The 12,982-nt window shown below is 45.2% G+C and overlaps 1 protein-coding gene across 1 annotated transcript in view; it reads right to left on the reverse strand.

The window, feature by feature from the left end:
- Window positions 1-12,982, reverse strand: part of PDS5A (PDS5 cohesin associated factor A) — a 125,116-nt gene that overhangs the window by 11,128 nt on the left and 101,006 nt on the right. The window contains exons 24-26 of the mRNA XM_019552581.1: window positions 9,052-9,184; window positions 8,287-8,406; window positions 7,292-7,354 (exon numbers count right to left, since the gene is read on the reverse strand). Of these exons, the coding sequence (XP_019408126.1) occupies window positions 7,292-7,354; window positions 8,287-8,406; window positions 9,052-9,184 (316 nt within the window). The remainder of the gene's footprint in view (window positions 1-7,291; window positions 7,355-8,286; window positions 8,407-9,051; window positions 9,185-12,982) is intronic.

Here is a 12,982-nt window from a genome sequence, read left to right on the forward strand (position 1 = left end):
GCTCAGCTCAGGCTGGATTCCCTCTTGGGCATGGAGTACATAGAGACTCTTTGTCGCCTGCCTGGCCAGTCAGCAGCGGTGGCACTGCTAGTGCACGGCCTTTGCTTAGCCAATCAGCAGTACTGGCACTGCTGCGTGGCCAGCAAAGGTTATGTTTCCACCTGTTGTGCTCTGGGAGGAAACAAAGGTTGACCAGTTACTGACAGTAAGTGGGGGGATTAGGGGTTGAAGGAAACATGCAGAAACTGGGGAGCGGAGGGAAGAGGCAGAAATTGTGGGGAATGGGAAAGGAGGTTGTGGGGAGCTGCAGGTAGAGGAGGTTGCTGCTGGGTGGGGGGGCAGAAAGGCTGCAGGGAGAAGTGAGGGGGGAGAATGCAAGGGGGCCATTTGATCTCCCCAACCACTGCTTTCCCTGCTGTAGCAGTGGTGGGGAGGGGCAAATTCCAGACAACCCTCTGATAATTAGATTCTATACTTGGAAAACCATAACAAATTTATTATATACAGGGTATTTATTAAGTCCTTGTGCAACTTTAAACTTTAATAACTTTGGATATACATGGTAGAAGCAAACTGTAAAGAGTGATTGAAAGTATTAATTCATTACGTTTTTTAGTACAGTGTAAGCATATTATTTTTTCATTTTATTTAAATTTACTTCATGAAATCACTCAGCAGCAACCGGAAAATGTTTTCTACGAGTGGGAAAATTGGATTGAACGATATTTCATGAAAGATGGCGGTTATGTTGACGTCTAGACGTTTGAGCTGTATTGTGTTAAATCTTAATGAATTATGCTTTCAATTGCCATTTACAGTTTACTTCTATCATGTGTACATCTAAAGTTATTAAAGTTGCACAAGGACTTTATAAATACCTCGTATTTTCCATATACAGAATCAAATTATTGGACAGGTCATCTTAAATTCAGGGTTGACTTAGATTCAAGTAATTATCATAAATATTGATATTTTAAGTCATGGAAAAGTATACTACAGTACTTTTAATGGTGAAAGAATGTAACCCTGCTGAATTCCTAAGCCTACATTTATACCTTAATGGACAGTCATTCATTTCTACCATTAACAATTTACCTGAAATTCTTATCATTAGAAAAATAGCTCAAGGAGCTGAAGTATACATGTATTCCAGGTCCCTGGCTGAAGTCTGCTCTCTAGGCCACCCCTTAGGTGGGTAATTATTTTGGCTGGAGGGCCACTTTAGGAACTTGGGTGAGCTATTGTAGGCTGGGTGGGGGGTGTAATTGATACTATCCGGCATGTTCCCATCTGCCCCATATCCACTGCTGGGGATCTCCATGGGCAGGACATGCTCAGCCAGGCAGATGAGATGAGCCCTGGGGGAGACTGCAGGACTGTGACAGCACTGGAGCTGGAGCCCAGGGCAGAGCCACAATCATCTCCCTGTATGACAGGGATGTGCGGGGAGTGCACTGTGGCTCTGCCCTGGGCCCCAGCCCTACACTTTCATTGTCCTGTGATCCCAACTTCCACCTGCCCATCCTGGTCCTGGATACTGCTTCCCACCTGCTCATGACTATCTAATCTGCCCAGCTGAACACACCCTGATTGAGGGGTCCTGGCTGGTCTCCATGGAGACCCTGCCTGCTCCATCTGGTGCCCCTGCCAGTGGGTGCAGGATGGATGGGCTGGGGTTACCTGGGCAGCAGGGTTGGGACTGGTGGAGACACTAGTGGTGGCAGCCAAAAGAAGCTGCTGCTGGGGCTGCCAGGAAGCAGAGCCTGGCTGCTGTGCTGCCCTCACCCTGCTGCATGCCAGGGGGCAGTGGGACTGGCCATATGTACCATAGCCCAGGTTACACCCCATTCCTGAGCCGGGTGGGGCCAAGGGACTTGCTGTGTGCTGGATAAAATCCCTTGGCGGGTTGGATCCAGCCTGTGGGCTGTATTTTCCCCACCCCTGCTTTAGCCCATTACTTCTCTCCTGGAAAGGGGCAGGCTGTTAATTGACAAACCCACTCCAGTTTTAAATTGCTTTATGGACAATCCAAATGAGCTACACAAGTTGATTTAAAGCTGGAGGAACAGGGAAGAAGAACTAGGGACAGCCTCCCTGACTCCTACTCCTGGCTCCTCACGTTTGAAATCATCACGTGTGCTGGCCAGCAGGGTGGTACACAAAGTGTGGGGATAGGTCCCATCCATGCTGCTCAGCTGGGTGGTAGGAGTAGCACTTAAGCCCATAAGGCTGAAAATTGAAATGGGACTAGCTTCCATAGCCCATGGGCTTTACAATTCCTGTCTCTACCACACAGTTGGGCAGCAGGCATGGCAAGGGGAAGCCTGTGGGGGCCAGGTTTGAAAATGTTGCATGGGGGGCAGGGTAGATTTGATTTAAAACAAACTGATTTAAATTACAGGTCAGGCCTCAGTTTAATCATTGTTTTCTACAAAAAGTGCATTCTTGTTGTTTGATATCCTCTATTCAATTAGCTTCTTGACATTTTTCACTTCTAGAGAGAGGTAAGGGTTTGACTGTGTACTCAAATTTGCAAAGAGACAAGAGGGCTGATGGGTAGGTAATCAGGTCTGTTATCTCTCAACTCCATATACTGTATTGCTGTTAACGAGGATGTTATCTCTGGAGACAAATCCACAGTTTGAGAATAAGCATCACAGAGGTGCTTAAAGGGATCTTGTAGAATGAGTGCTGAGTCCCATTGCGTAGAGTGGTTTTCTTTAAACTTTACTAATCTATAGAGAAGCCTGTGGGAACCCCACAAGATTGGGCCACAAATATAGTCCATGGCCTGTTGTGACCTATTTATACAACTTTTCTAAAAAGCTTACGCGAATATGTTGTCTCAAATCGTATATAATTAGACGTTATAATCTCAATTTCATAATAATATCTTTGAGTTAACATATTTTAAATTTAAACTATTTTATATAGGTTTTTTTAAAAAAGCATCTTAAAAGTATGATTAAATAAAAAAATCTGATTTAAATAAAAATATGGGTTTTTTATTTTAAAATATCATTGATTGTTATCCATCCTGACTGGGGGCAGCTCACCCCCTAAGTGGCAATTTAAGAGCCGTAGCCTGCATCCCTTAGAAGAGATCAGAAAGCCTTCTTAGTTTAGGGAAGAGGAGGTCTTTGTAGTTTAGGGATGAATAGGGGAGCTGCTGCAGCCCTCCTCTCTCAGACCTCTCTGGGAGGAGAGGGGAACAGAGGGACGAGGCCCCCAGTCCCTCAAACTGGCAGTCACCATTTGGGTAAGAGGCAGGGAACGGCTGCTGCTGCTTTCCTTCTCATGGGACAGGGATGGAGGTGGATAAGCATTCTTTCTTGCAGGAGAATCTCTCTCTAAAAAGGGAGATTTTTCCAAGTTGACACCTGAAAGATCTTCTCTGAAAGGGGTATGTTTCCCATAGAAGAAACTGAATGAACACTTGAATACTTGTCATTTCTACTGGGAGAATGGGAATTCTCCCAGGAGAAACATAACACTTGTAGGTGGCCTCAGACTGTCCATAAGAAATCTCTAAAAGCAGCCTAGCTAGCAACTCTAGAAAAACAGGGGCAAATTATTCTCACAAATTCAGCTACACCTAATACAAATGCTGTTGAATTTTTGTTGCTTAAATTAAGAAGTAATTAATATTGCACCAATCTACTGAAAAATTGAACAGTCACTCAATACTCATATTTAAAGGAACCAGTAAAATTTGTTTCACTCTCTGTTTAAATTTCAGATACTATATTTGTTTTATTAAAAGATAGAATAATAACTTGCAAGTAAATTCTGGGTCCCATTAGTTCTAGGGCTGTGCAGTTATTATATACATGTTAAATAATTGGACATTTTTATTCAAGGTACAAAAATGCCTTAACACACAGAGTCACCTAGTCCAGGGACGCTCAACCCCCAGCCTGCAGGTCAGATTTGGCCTGTGACCTCATGTCATCTGGCCTGCAGGGCTATTCACTGATCCAGAAATTTGACAGCAGAACAGTGGCCCTGCTCTTTCAAAACCAAATTTATGAACCCCTGGGGATCAGGCACCTGACCCTAGTGTGCAGGGCCAGAGAGGGGAGATACTGGGCCCCAGAGCCAAATCTTGCACACAACGGGTTGGAAGGGGGCTGGCACTGGGCCCCGGAGACCATTCCCAGCCAGAGAGGTAGGACAGGGTGGTAGCTCAGGGACCAATCCCAGTGCCTGGAGGCAGTGCCAGGCCCCTGGGGACCAATCCTGGTGCAAAGAGGTGGTAGGGGTGGTGCCAGGCCCCGGGATGCAATCCTGTTGGAAGGGGGCAGTGCTGGGCCCCCAGGAACCAATCCTGGCATGAGAGTTGCAGTATGAGACCCCCCAGGGATGAAGCCATGCAAAAGGAGGTAGTACTGGGCCAAAGAGGCCTATTTTAACATGGGGGGAGTCATTCCAGCCCATGGATTGGTCCTACCCCACTCATCTGGCCCACAGAGCCCAAAGGTTGACTATCACTGATCTAGTCCAGATCAGTTTGCTCAAGGCAAACTAGGGTAGACAAGTGTTCGTCTGACCTGTTCTTAAAAACTCCTGAAATAAATTCTCTCACACAGCCAGGCAAAATGACTGAAACATCAAAAACACCCTTTAACTTGTCACTGGTAATACACAGGGATGAGAACACTGTCCTGCCTCTGCAAGGACAGTTAAGTAGTTTGTTAAAATACAGTTGTGGGATCTGAGGAAGAAGACCATGTCCCTTGCTACAGACAGAGGTAGGTGAAAGCCCTCAGAGTCTATGCCAATTACTCCCTGGTCTCAAATGTGCTGATAATAAGTTTGACCTTGAGCCAAGGAACAAGACTTTAACCAGGAACCTCTAGATTTTAAAGTCCCAGCATCAGCATTTGAAAGGTGAAAAAGACCCAGGCACCAGCAGCAATAAGAGGGGAATAAAGTCTTTCCTAGCCCCATGTGGTAATCAGCAAACCTCCATAAACCAGAAGCACAAGATAAATGGAAACCTTTCACTACTGCAACCTGGGGACTGCAAACACCTCTGACTGGAAAGCTTGTACTCCCTTTTCTACCATCCTGTTGTCCTATAAACTTACCCCAGCTCCCTTAATCTTCTTCCGATCTGTTTATGGAGGTCTGCTTCATTCTTCTGCTGCTGAGCACGGTTCTTTCCAATTTTCACCTGCTCTGGGCTGCAGAGCTTGTTTCACGGTCTCTGAGTGATGCTCAGATTACTGGGAGATTTTTGTGGGGGAAGAGGTCTGTGGATTTCCTGGGCTTACCAATGCTCCCCAGTACTGCTTCTCCTTCTTGTCATTGCATCCTCTCTCATTAGTCACTGGCCACAGGCTCAGTATGGAAAAAGTGTTAACAGTGCTGACCTTCAGCTCTCCCCAGACCAATTCCCTCAGTGATTTCCTCCCTGCCACCAGACTCTCCTGTTCTTTTGCTGGCAAGGTGGGCATCTAGCAGCTATCACTCCTCTCACTTGCTAGTTTCCTTCTAAATTATTTTCAACTACTAAAGAGATAGGAAAATAATTTGATGGAAAAATTAATTTAGTCTGGAAGAAAACTTGAAAATTCCTGAAGGAGCAGCTTCATGTCAGTCACATTCCAAACAGAACACTTTTGCTTCTGCCTAAAGTAGATAGAGGTGCACCAATACATCGATCCCATATCGGATCGGCGTTGATATAGGGAAAATTGACTAGATAGGAAATTGGCCCTTTTTTTGCCTGATGTGGCTGATAAATGCCCTGTGCATATATACAGCTGCAGCATGCACAGGGCCAGGTATGCAGCCTGGTGGCTTGGAGACCAGACCTGGGCTGGTAAGTCTGGTGTGAGAGAAGGAGTGGGGGGAAAAGGGGCATGGGCAGATCAAGGCCCCCACGATGAGGGAGTAGGGCAGGGGTAGGTGTTGCTCAGCTGGGGCAGGTCAAGGTGTGGGACAGAGCTGCAAGTAGCTCATCTGGGGGGCGCAGCTCCTGCACTGCATGCACCCTGGGAGGGCACAGTGGTGTGCATGCCCCCAGATCTGCGCATGGGGAGGGGCGGGATGCCACCGTGGGCTGGGGCTGCGGCAGGTTCCTCCTGGCAAGCGCTGAGCTGCGCTGCGCTTGGGGAGGGCACTGGCAGTGGGGGCTATGGTGAATTCTGTGGTGGTTGCAGCCCCACTGTACTTCCCTCCCAGCACTGACACCGCCCACCCTGAGTGCAGCCCAGCCCAGCCTCTGCTGGGAAGAGGCTGGCACAGCCCTGGCCCCAGTGGCAGCCCACCCCACCCCACCCCGAGCACAGATCTGGAGGCATATGCTCCCCGTGCCCTCCCAGGGTGTGTACAGGGCAGAAGCCCCCCCAAATGAGCTGCTTGTGGCTCCATCCAGTCCCAGCTGAACAGTGCCTGCCCAGCCCCACTTCCCTCCCTTACTACGGGGGGCCTCAATCTGCCCCCCTCCCCACTTTTCTTTCCCCCACCAGACTCACCAGCCTGGCGCTGGTCTCCAAGCTGCCCAGCTGCATATTGGAATCAGATCGGTATTTGCCAATATGGCTCCTTAAAAATTGGGCACTGGTACTGGCCCAAAAAATTTCTATCGGTGCACCCCTGAAAGTTGGTTGTGGACTGAAAAGTATTACCTGCTAAACATGCTAAACAAATGGGTCAGTGGTCAAGATGCTCATCAAGAGTAAGAGAACCAACTCTGTACCAGACTACCGCAATACATATACAATAAAGCATGACAGGTTAGATGACAGTTCCCTAGCAGTTTGCCCCCAACTTTTTTGCTTCTGCAGTTTTGCAAGTATTTTCAACTACAGGATGGTGCCATGTTCCTAAGATCTTTTGGGGCCTGAAGTTAAGATTTAATACCATAACATGAAAAGATGCATTAATATATTAGTGTTGCAAAGTCTTTCAAAATTAGGAAACGGTCCAGAATTAAGCAATCTTGCTTCTGCAACACCTTATGATGCAGTCTGGAATTATATGATTAGTTACTACTTTTTTTGGCAGATCACAGTGCACAGGATGAACAATGCCAGATAGCAAGCTGCTTCCACCTCCTGCAAAATGCTGTCTCAAGATAAAAGCATTTATTTAAGATACTAATAAAAGAAATGCATGTATATTATTATTAAGAATTAAAATATATCAAATACATTGTAAAAATCTTGGTAATAGTTTTTAAACTGCTGTACTGTTTTTTGCTATTCTTAGAAACTTAACAAGAACACTTATTATTAACAAGTACATATAAATATATAGTCATTTAAATAAATTAACATATTACCTTTCCTGTTAAAAGAAGAACCCTTGTCTCTTCTGATATATAATCCCTGTCATTACAAAAATCCTGTAAGAAAAACATAAAAGAAATCAAATTGCACTTGTTTTCTCAGTGTCAATTTTTTTTCTATGCAAGCATGAAGGAATTATTTTGTCAAATGAATTGTTAATATCAAACTTTCAACAGGCCTTTCTAATTTTCATGTACTATAGTTAGGATTTAGCACAGCTTCCTACCAAAAAATGTATTTTCATCCAATAGGGCAAAATAATATTTGTGTTCCAGAACTAAACAAGTTTGTATTTAGCAATAACAATCACACCATGACACTTCAATTTCAAATTCCTTTTCTTCCTCTAATAACTTGAATAATTTGAACTTAAGCAAAAACAATCTCTGTTGCATATGTTTGTTTCTAGCTATTATTACTGGTTTAGGGAGAAGCACATTAAGAGGAGAAAGAAGACAAAGAGGTTTTAAAATAGTAGTTCATCTGGATTAGGAGTATATCTTAAAGTAATCAATCAGAATGAATGAAAACACCCTCTCTACATACTTGGTTTTCCCCAGACCAAAGAGAGTCCATAATGATGCACGGAAACTATTAAATTGATCACTTAACACAAGAAATAACAGGGACCTTCCACAGGCTGATAACGCAACTTAGTTGAGGCTGTTGGAAATGTTGAAGTGCGTTCTCTTATATAACAAACATTTAAGGTCCAACCCAGAGAACTCGAGTGGTTTACGCCTTGGAAGATGTTAGGTTCAGACACAAAGAAATCTTTTTTCCCCCCAGTAGGCTAATGCTTATATACAATAAAAAAAGATTTCTCTTCAGGTAAGTGCACTAAGTAGTTACTGGAGGCAAATACGTACTACATGAAGTTATAAAATTTTAATCTATTGCTCTTTTTGCATTTTTACCTTTGTATTTTCAGTTTATTGCCAGAACACAATGGTTTTATTATAGCTGGAATATGACCAGTCAAAATTACCTTTTCAGGTTGTGTAAAAAATTTGGTTGGCAGTACAGGGTCCTTCGGTGAATCTGCATTACATAAAGCACTTTTGCTGTTGATTACGCACAGCGCTACATCACATACAGTGTAAAGTTTCTGAGGAAAGAAAGAAAATACTGTTAACATGTACTTCGTAATCGTTACAGTTGTACAATCAAGCAGAATTAATTCTCTGTTTGCTTCTGAAGACATATTTTACTCTTAACTACTTCTTAGGTATCTTACTTCTGTCTGCAGTTTCCAGTTTACTTTCAGTACTTCGAAGAAAAAAAGAGAGAAGTTCTTTATAGCTCTAAATGGCTGTTGCTCAAAGATATAACAGTTTTTCCCTCCTGTTAGTGTACAACATGCTTGAGCAGAAGTTTGTATATATTACATTGTTTCCTCAAACATCAGAAGCTGTCTAATATTTGTCACACAAAATTGAAAATTACAAGCTACAATGAAACAATCAACAGTGAATAAAAGACAATGTTTAAATGAAATTTGTTCAACTTTACTGGCTACTGTGCTCTGCTAAAATCAGCATTTTTTTGGCTGGAAATGTATACCAATATCGAAATCTCTAGATTAAAAAAAAAATGCTGATTTGCACATAAACATACATGCCCATTACAAACTGTCTTCTGGAGGGCTATCAAAGTTTCTTGCTTAGTGCTTTCAAACATCTTTGAGGTTTAATGAACAACAGGTTGCAAAACCTCTTCCTCATCCTACAATCATTTGAGAAATATTTCTTACTTCATTGGCCTTCGGCTCATCAGGAGACTGAGCATCCCGGGTAAGCTTGATGTTTTCTGCCATCTTTTTCATGAAGGCATGGCTATTGTTCTCATTCTTTGTCATTAAAACTTCAAGCATGAACCACAGGCACCTAATGAAAACACAAGAAACTACATTCCATGTTTGAGACTGTTGTCTCTACGTATGGAAAAGGACAGCAATGTCTTTAAACAGTCTCAGTTAGAAATGTTTACTGTATTAGTATTATCTCAAGGAACTGTGGTTAAATCTCTTATATATATATGCATAATGTAGAAATTTAGAACATACATATATTTTATGGGTTTAAAAACATAAATGAAAATTCATACTTTTAAAATCAGATATGAAAATTAGTGATAATCAGTTTAGTGAAAAGTTGACAAAAATACTTCATCACAACCCGTGACATGCAATTTTCCAGCTTATTTACTTTTTCCTCACTATGCTTTTCTTGGACTAATCACATTTTTGTGGTACTGGACCAGACCTTTCCAGTATATCAGACTCTGTGGGATGTTTCATATTTTGCTGAAATCCAGCCCCATATATTCCACTGATGAGGCAGAGAATCCTCCCCAAAGTAACTTGTGGGAAGCGCACCAAGCTGCTTACACTTCTATAAATGTCAAAACACTTATTATCCCTAAGACTAGGAAACTGGCAGGTATCAATATCCTTCTCATCAATGTGGAAATAACTAAACAAGTGGCTGCCTATAGCAGGGGCGGGAAAGTCTTGCCCGCCACACCATTCAATCTGGCCCAAGAAGCCCCTAAAAATTTTAGAAAATTAGTATTTATCTACTCCTGGCTGCCTGTCAAAAATGACAGGAGCCAGCGGGAACAGGACCCAGGGGAAGCTGCTGGTAGGAACAAGCACTGCAGAAGCAAGGCCTGCCTGGCCCCACCCCCACCACACCCAGTCAGAAGCCCCTGCCTAGCAGAGGGTTCTGGCCTGGGACTGTGGGACTGTTCCTGCCTTTCTCCGCTGGAGGGAAATTCAGGTAAGGGTGGAGGGGGAGAGGCAGGGGAGGACCACGGGCAATCACCCCAGTCCTCAGGGTCAGGCTGAGCTAGCTGCTCACGTGGGAACCATGTGATACTGGAGTGGCCAGACAGGGATAGGGTGAAGAGGAGCAGCAGCAGCCACAGGCAGGAAAAGCTGCAGCAGGTCGAGGGGGGAAGGACCAAAGAGCAGGCATATGGAGTGCAGCAACAGCTTGGTGGGAGCACAAGGCCTGTGCTGGTGTCCCAGGGTCAGGGTCAGGGCCAGCGGGGGCCTAGAGAGGGTGGCAGGAGTGTGGGGCATGGGTTGGCAGGGGCTCTAGAGCTGAGCCCCTGCCAGCTCCTGCCTCATGCACCTGCTGCCCCACTCTGGGCCCCACTGGTGCTGGCCCTGGGAGACCAGCATGGCTCTGCACTCCTGGCCAGCTGTCGCTGCACTCTGCTCGCTCCCACTCGCTCCCCGCCTGCCACAGCCATTTGCCTGCTGCTGATACTGCTCCCTTCCACCCCTCTGCTGGTGGCTCCAGCACCAGATAGAGTTCCTGGCTGCAGCACCAGGGCCATAGGACACAGCAGGAGCCAGCCTGGCCCTTGTGATTCTCGCTTGGCTTTGTGCAGTGACAGCTGGGCTGGTCCAGCTCTTGCTGCATCTTGTGGTCTTGGCTGTGCAGCTGGGACAAGGTGCCAGAGCAGCGAGCTGGGGAGGGGGATGGGAAAGCAGCAGCAGAAGGGAAGTTGTGGCAGACGGGGTAGGGTGCAGGAGTGGCTGTGAGCAGGAGCACAGGGCCATGCTGGTACTCTGGGACCAGGAGTGGCAGAAGCACAGAGCCCAGACTTGGAGGAGCGCTGGTGGGGGCTCTGCCTGCCATGGGGGGCTATGGGCAAACCCTTCTCCTCCACGCAAGCCACAACCCTCCCCAGCCACCCTTCCCCCCACACGCTCACAGTCCCCACAAACCCCATACTCACCCACACCCCATATACACACAAACACCGACATATTCCCCCACCCTATGTACACCTCACACACCTATCCACCCCTCCACAAACCCCACATACACATCCATACTCTCCCCCACCCCAACAATATACAAAAGTAAGACTTCATTTTAAACTATCGTGCAATTACCTCTATGCACACTACATAGACAAATGTAAATCATGACAAAAATATTTTTTGAAATGAAATTAATAAATGTTCATAGATTTCATAGATTTTAGGGTCAGAAGGAACCTATTAGATCATACAGTCCAACCCCTGCCCTGGGCAGGAAAGAGTGCTGGGGTAAGATGACCCCATTTAGGTGTTTGTCCAATCTCCTCTTAAATACCTCCAAGGAAGGGGACAGCACCACCTCCTTTGGAGGTATTTAAGTATATGGAAGCATATTCCATATTCTGGCAACCCTCACTGTAAATAATTTTTTCCTGATGTCCAATCTAAATTTGCTCTCCTTCGGTTTGTGGCCATTCTTCAAGTAACCCTGAAGGGCACCCTGGTAAACATCGTAACTCCTATTTCCTGCTGTCCCCTACAGTGAGTTTGTAGACAGCCACAAGATCATCTCTCAGCCTTCTCTTGTGGAGGCTGAAGAGATTCAGGTCCATCAATTCGTCCTCATAGGATTTTTTCTGTAGGCCTTTAACCAGACAGATTGCCCTCCTCTGAACCCTTTCCAGGTTATCTACATCCCTCCTGAAGTATGGCGCCCAAAACTGGACACAGTACTCCATGTGCAGCCTGACCAATGCTGTATAGAGGGGAAGTATCACCTCGCTAGACCTGTCTGTGATGCACCTACTTATGCAAGAAAGAGTGCGGTTAGTTTTACTTATTACATCATCACATTGGTGACTCATGTTCATTTTGGAGTTGACTATGGTTCTGAGATCCCTTTCTGCGGTTGTGCTACTTAGGATGGTACCTCCCAGGCTACAGGAGTGTTGATGATTCTTCCTCCCTAGGTGCAACACATGGCACTTATCTTTGCTAAACTGCATCCTATTCTGTTCCACCCACTTCCCCAGCCTGTCCACATCTGCCTGGATTCACTCCCTGCCCTCTAGTTTGTTTACCTCCTCTCATAGTTTGGTGTCATCAGCAAACTTGGACAGGGTGCTTTCTACTCCCTCATCCAAGTCACTAATGAAGATACTGAACAGTACCAGTCCCAAGACAGAGCCTTGGGGGATTCTGCTGCCCACATTTCTCCAGACAGAAACCAAACCATCCACCACCACTCTCTGGGTGTGTCCCATAAGCCAATTTTCTACCCACTGGACTGTGTAATAATCTACACTGCAGCTGCTTAGTTTATTTATAAGAACTGGGTCAAAGGCCTTTTTAAAATCTAAGTAAATAACATCTATCTCTATTCTTTTGTCCAAGCATTTTGTGACCCAGTCATAAAAAGAAACCAGGTTAGTCAGGCAGGATCTGCCTGCTATGAACTCATGCTGGTTGCCCCTTAGCATTATTTTACACGATGGTCCCTCAAAAATGTGATCCGTAACAATTTTCTCAAAGGTCTTGTCAAGGAGAGGTGAGGCTAACCAGCCTATAGTTACCTGGTTCCTCCTTCCTCCCCTTCTTGAAAATAGGGACCACATTGGCCCTTTTCCAATCCTCCGGGACCTGTCCTGAGCGCCACGATTGTTCAAACAGCTGCGCCAGTGGATCCACTATGACTCCAGCTAATTCCCTAAGTACCCTAGGATGAAGATCATCAGGACCTGTTGAATACATCCAACCCCTCCAGGTGCCCCTTTACTATGTCAGCACTAACAGTTGGTGGGCTGGTATCTATCTTGTGCTTACCTAAAGAATGGTGTAGTAGATGTTTGTTTTTTAGAATGTAATTTGGTATTTTCTGTTTCCAAGATGGCAAACCTTTGCTGAAAGG

Source organism: Crocodylus porosus, unplaced genomic scaffold (assembly GCF_001723895.1).
Source record: "Crocodylus porosus isolate Cpor-Errol unplaced genomic scaffold, CroPor_comp1, whole genome shotgun sequence".
Lineage (NCBI taxonomy): Eukaryota > Metazoa > Chordata > Crocodylia > Crocodylidae > Crocodylus > Crocodylus porosus.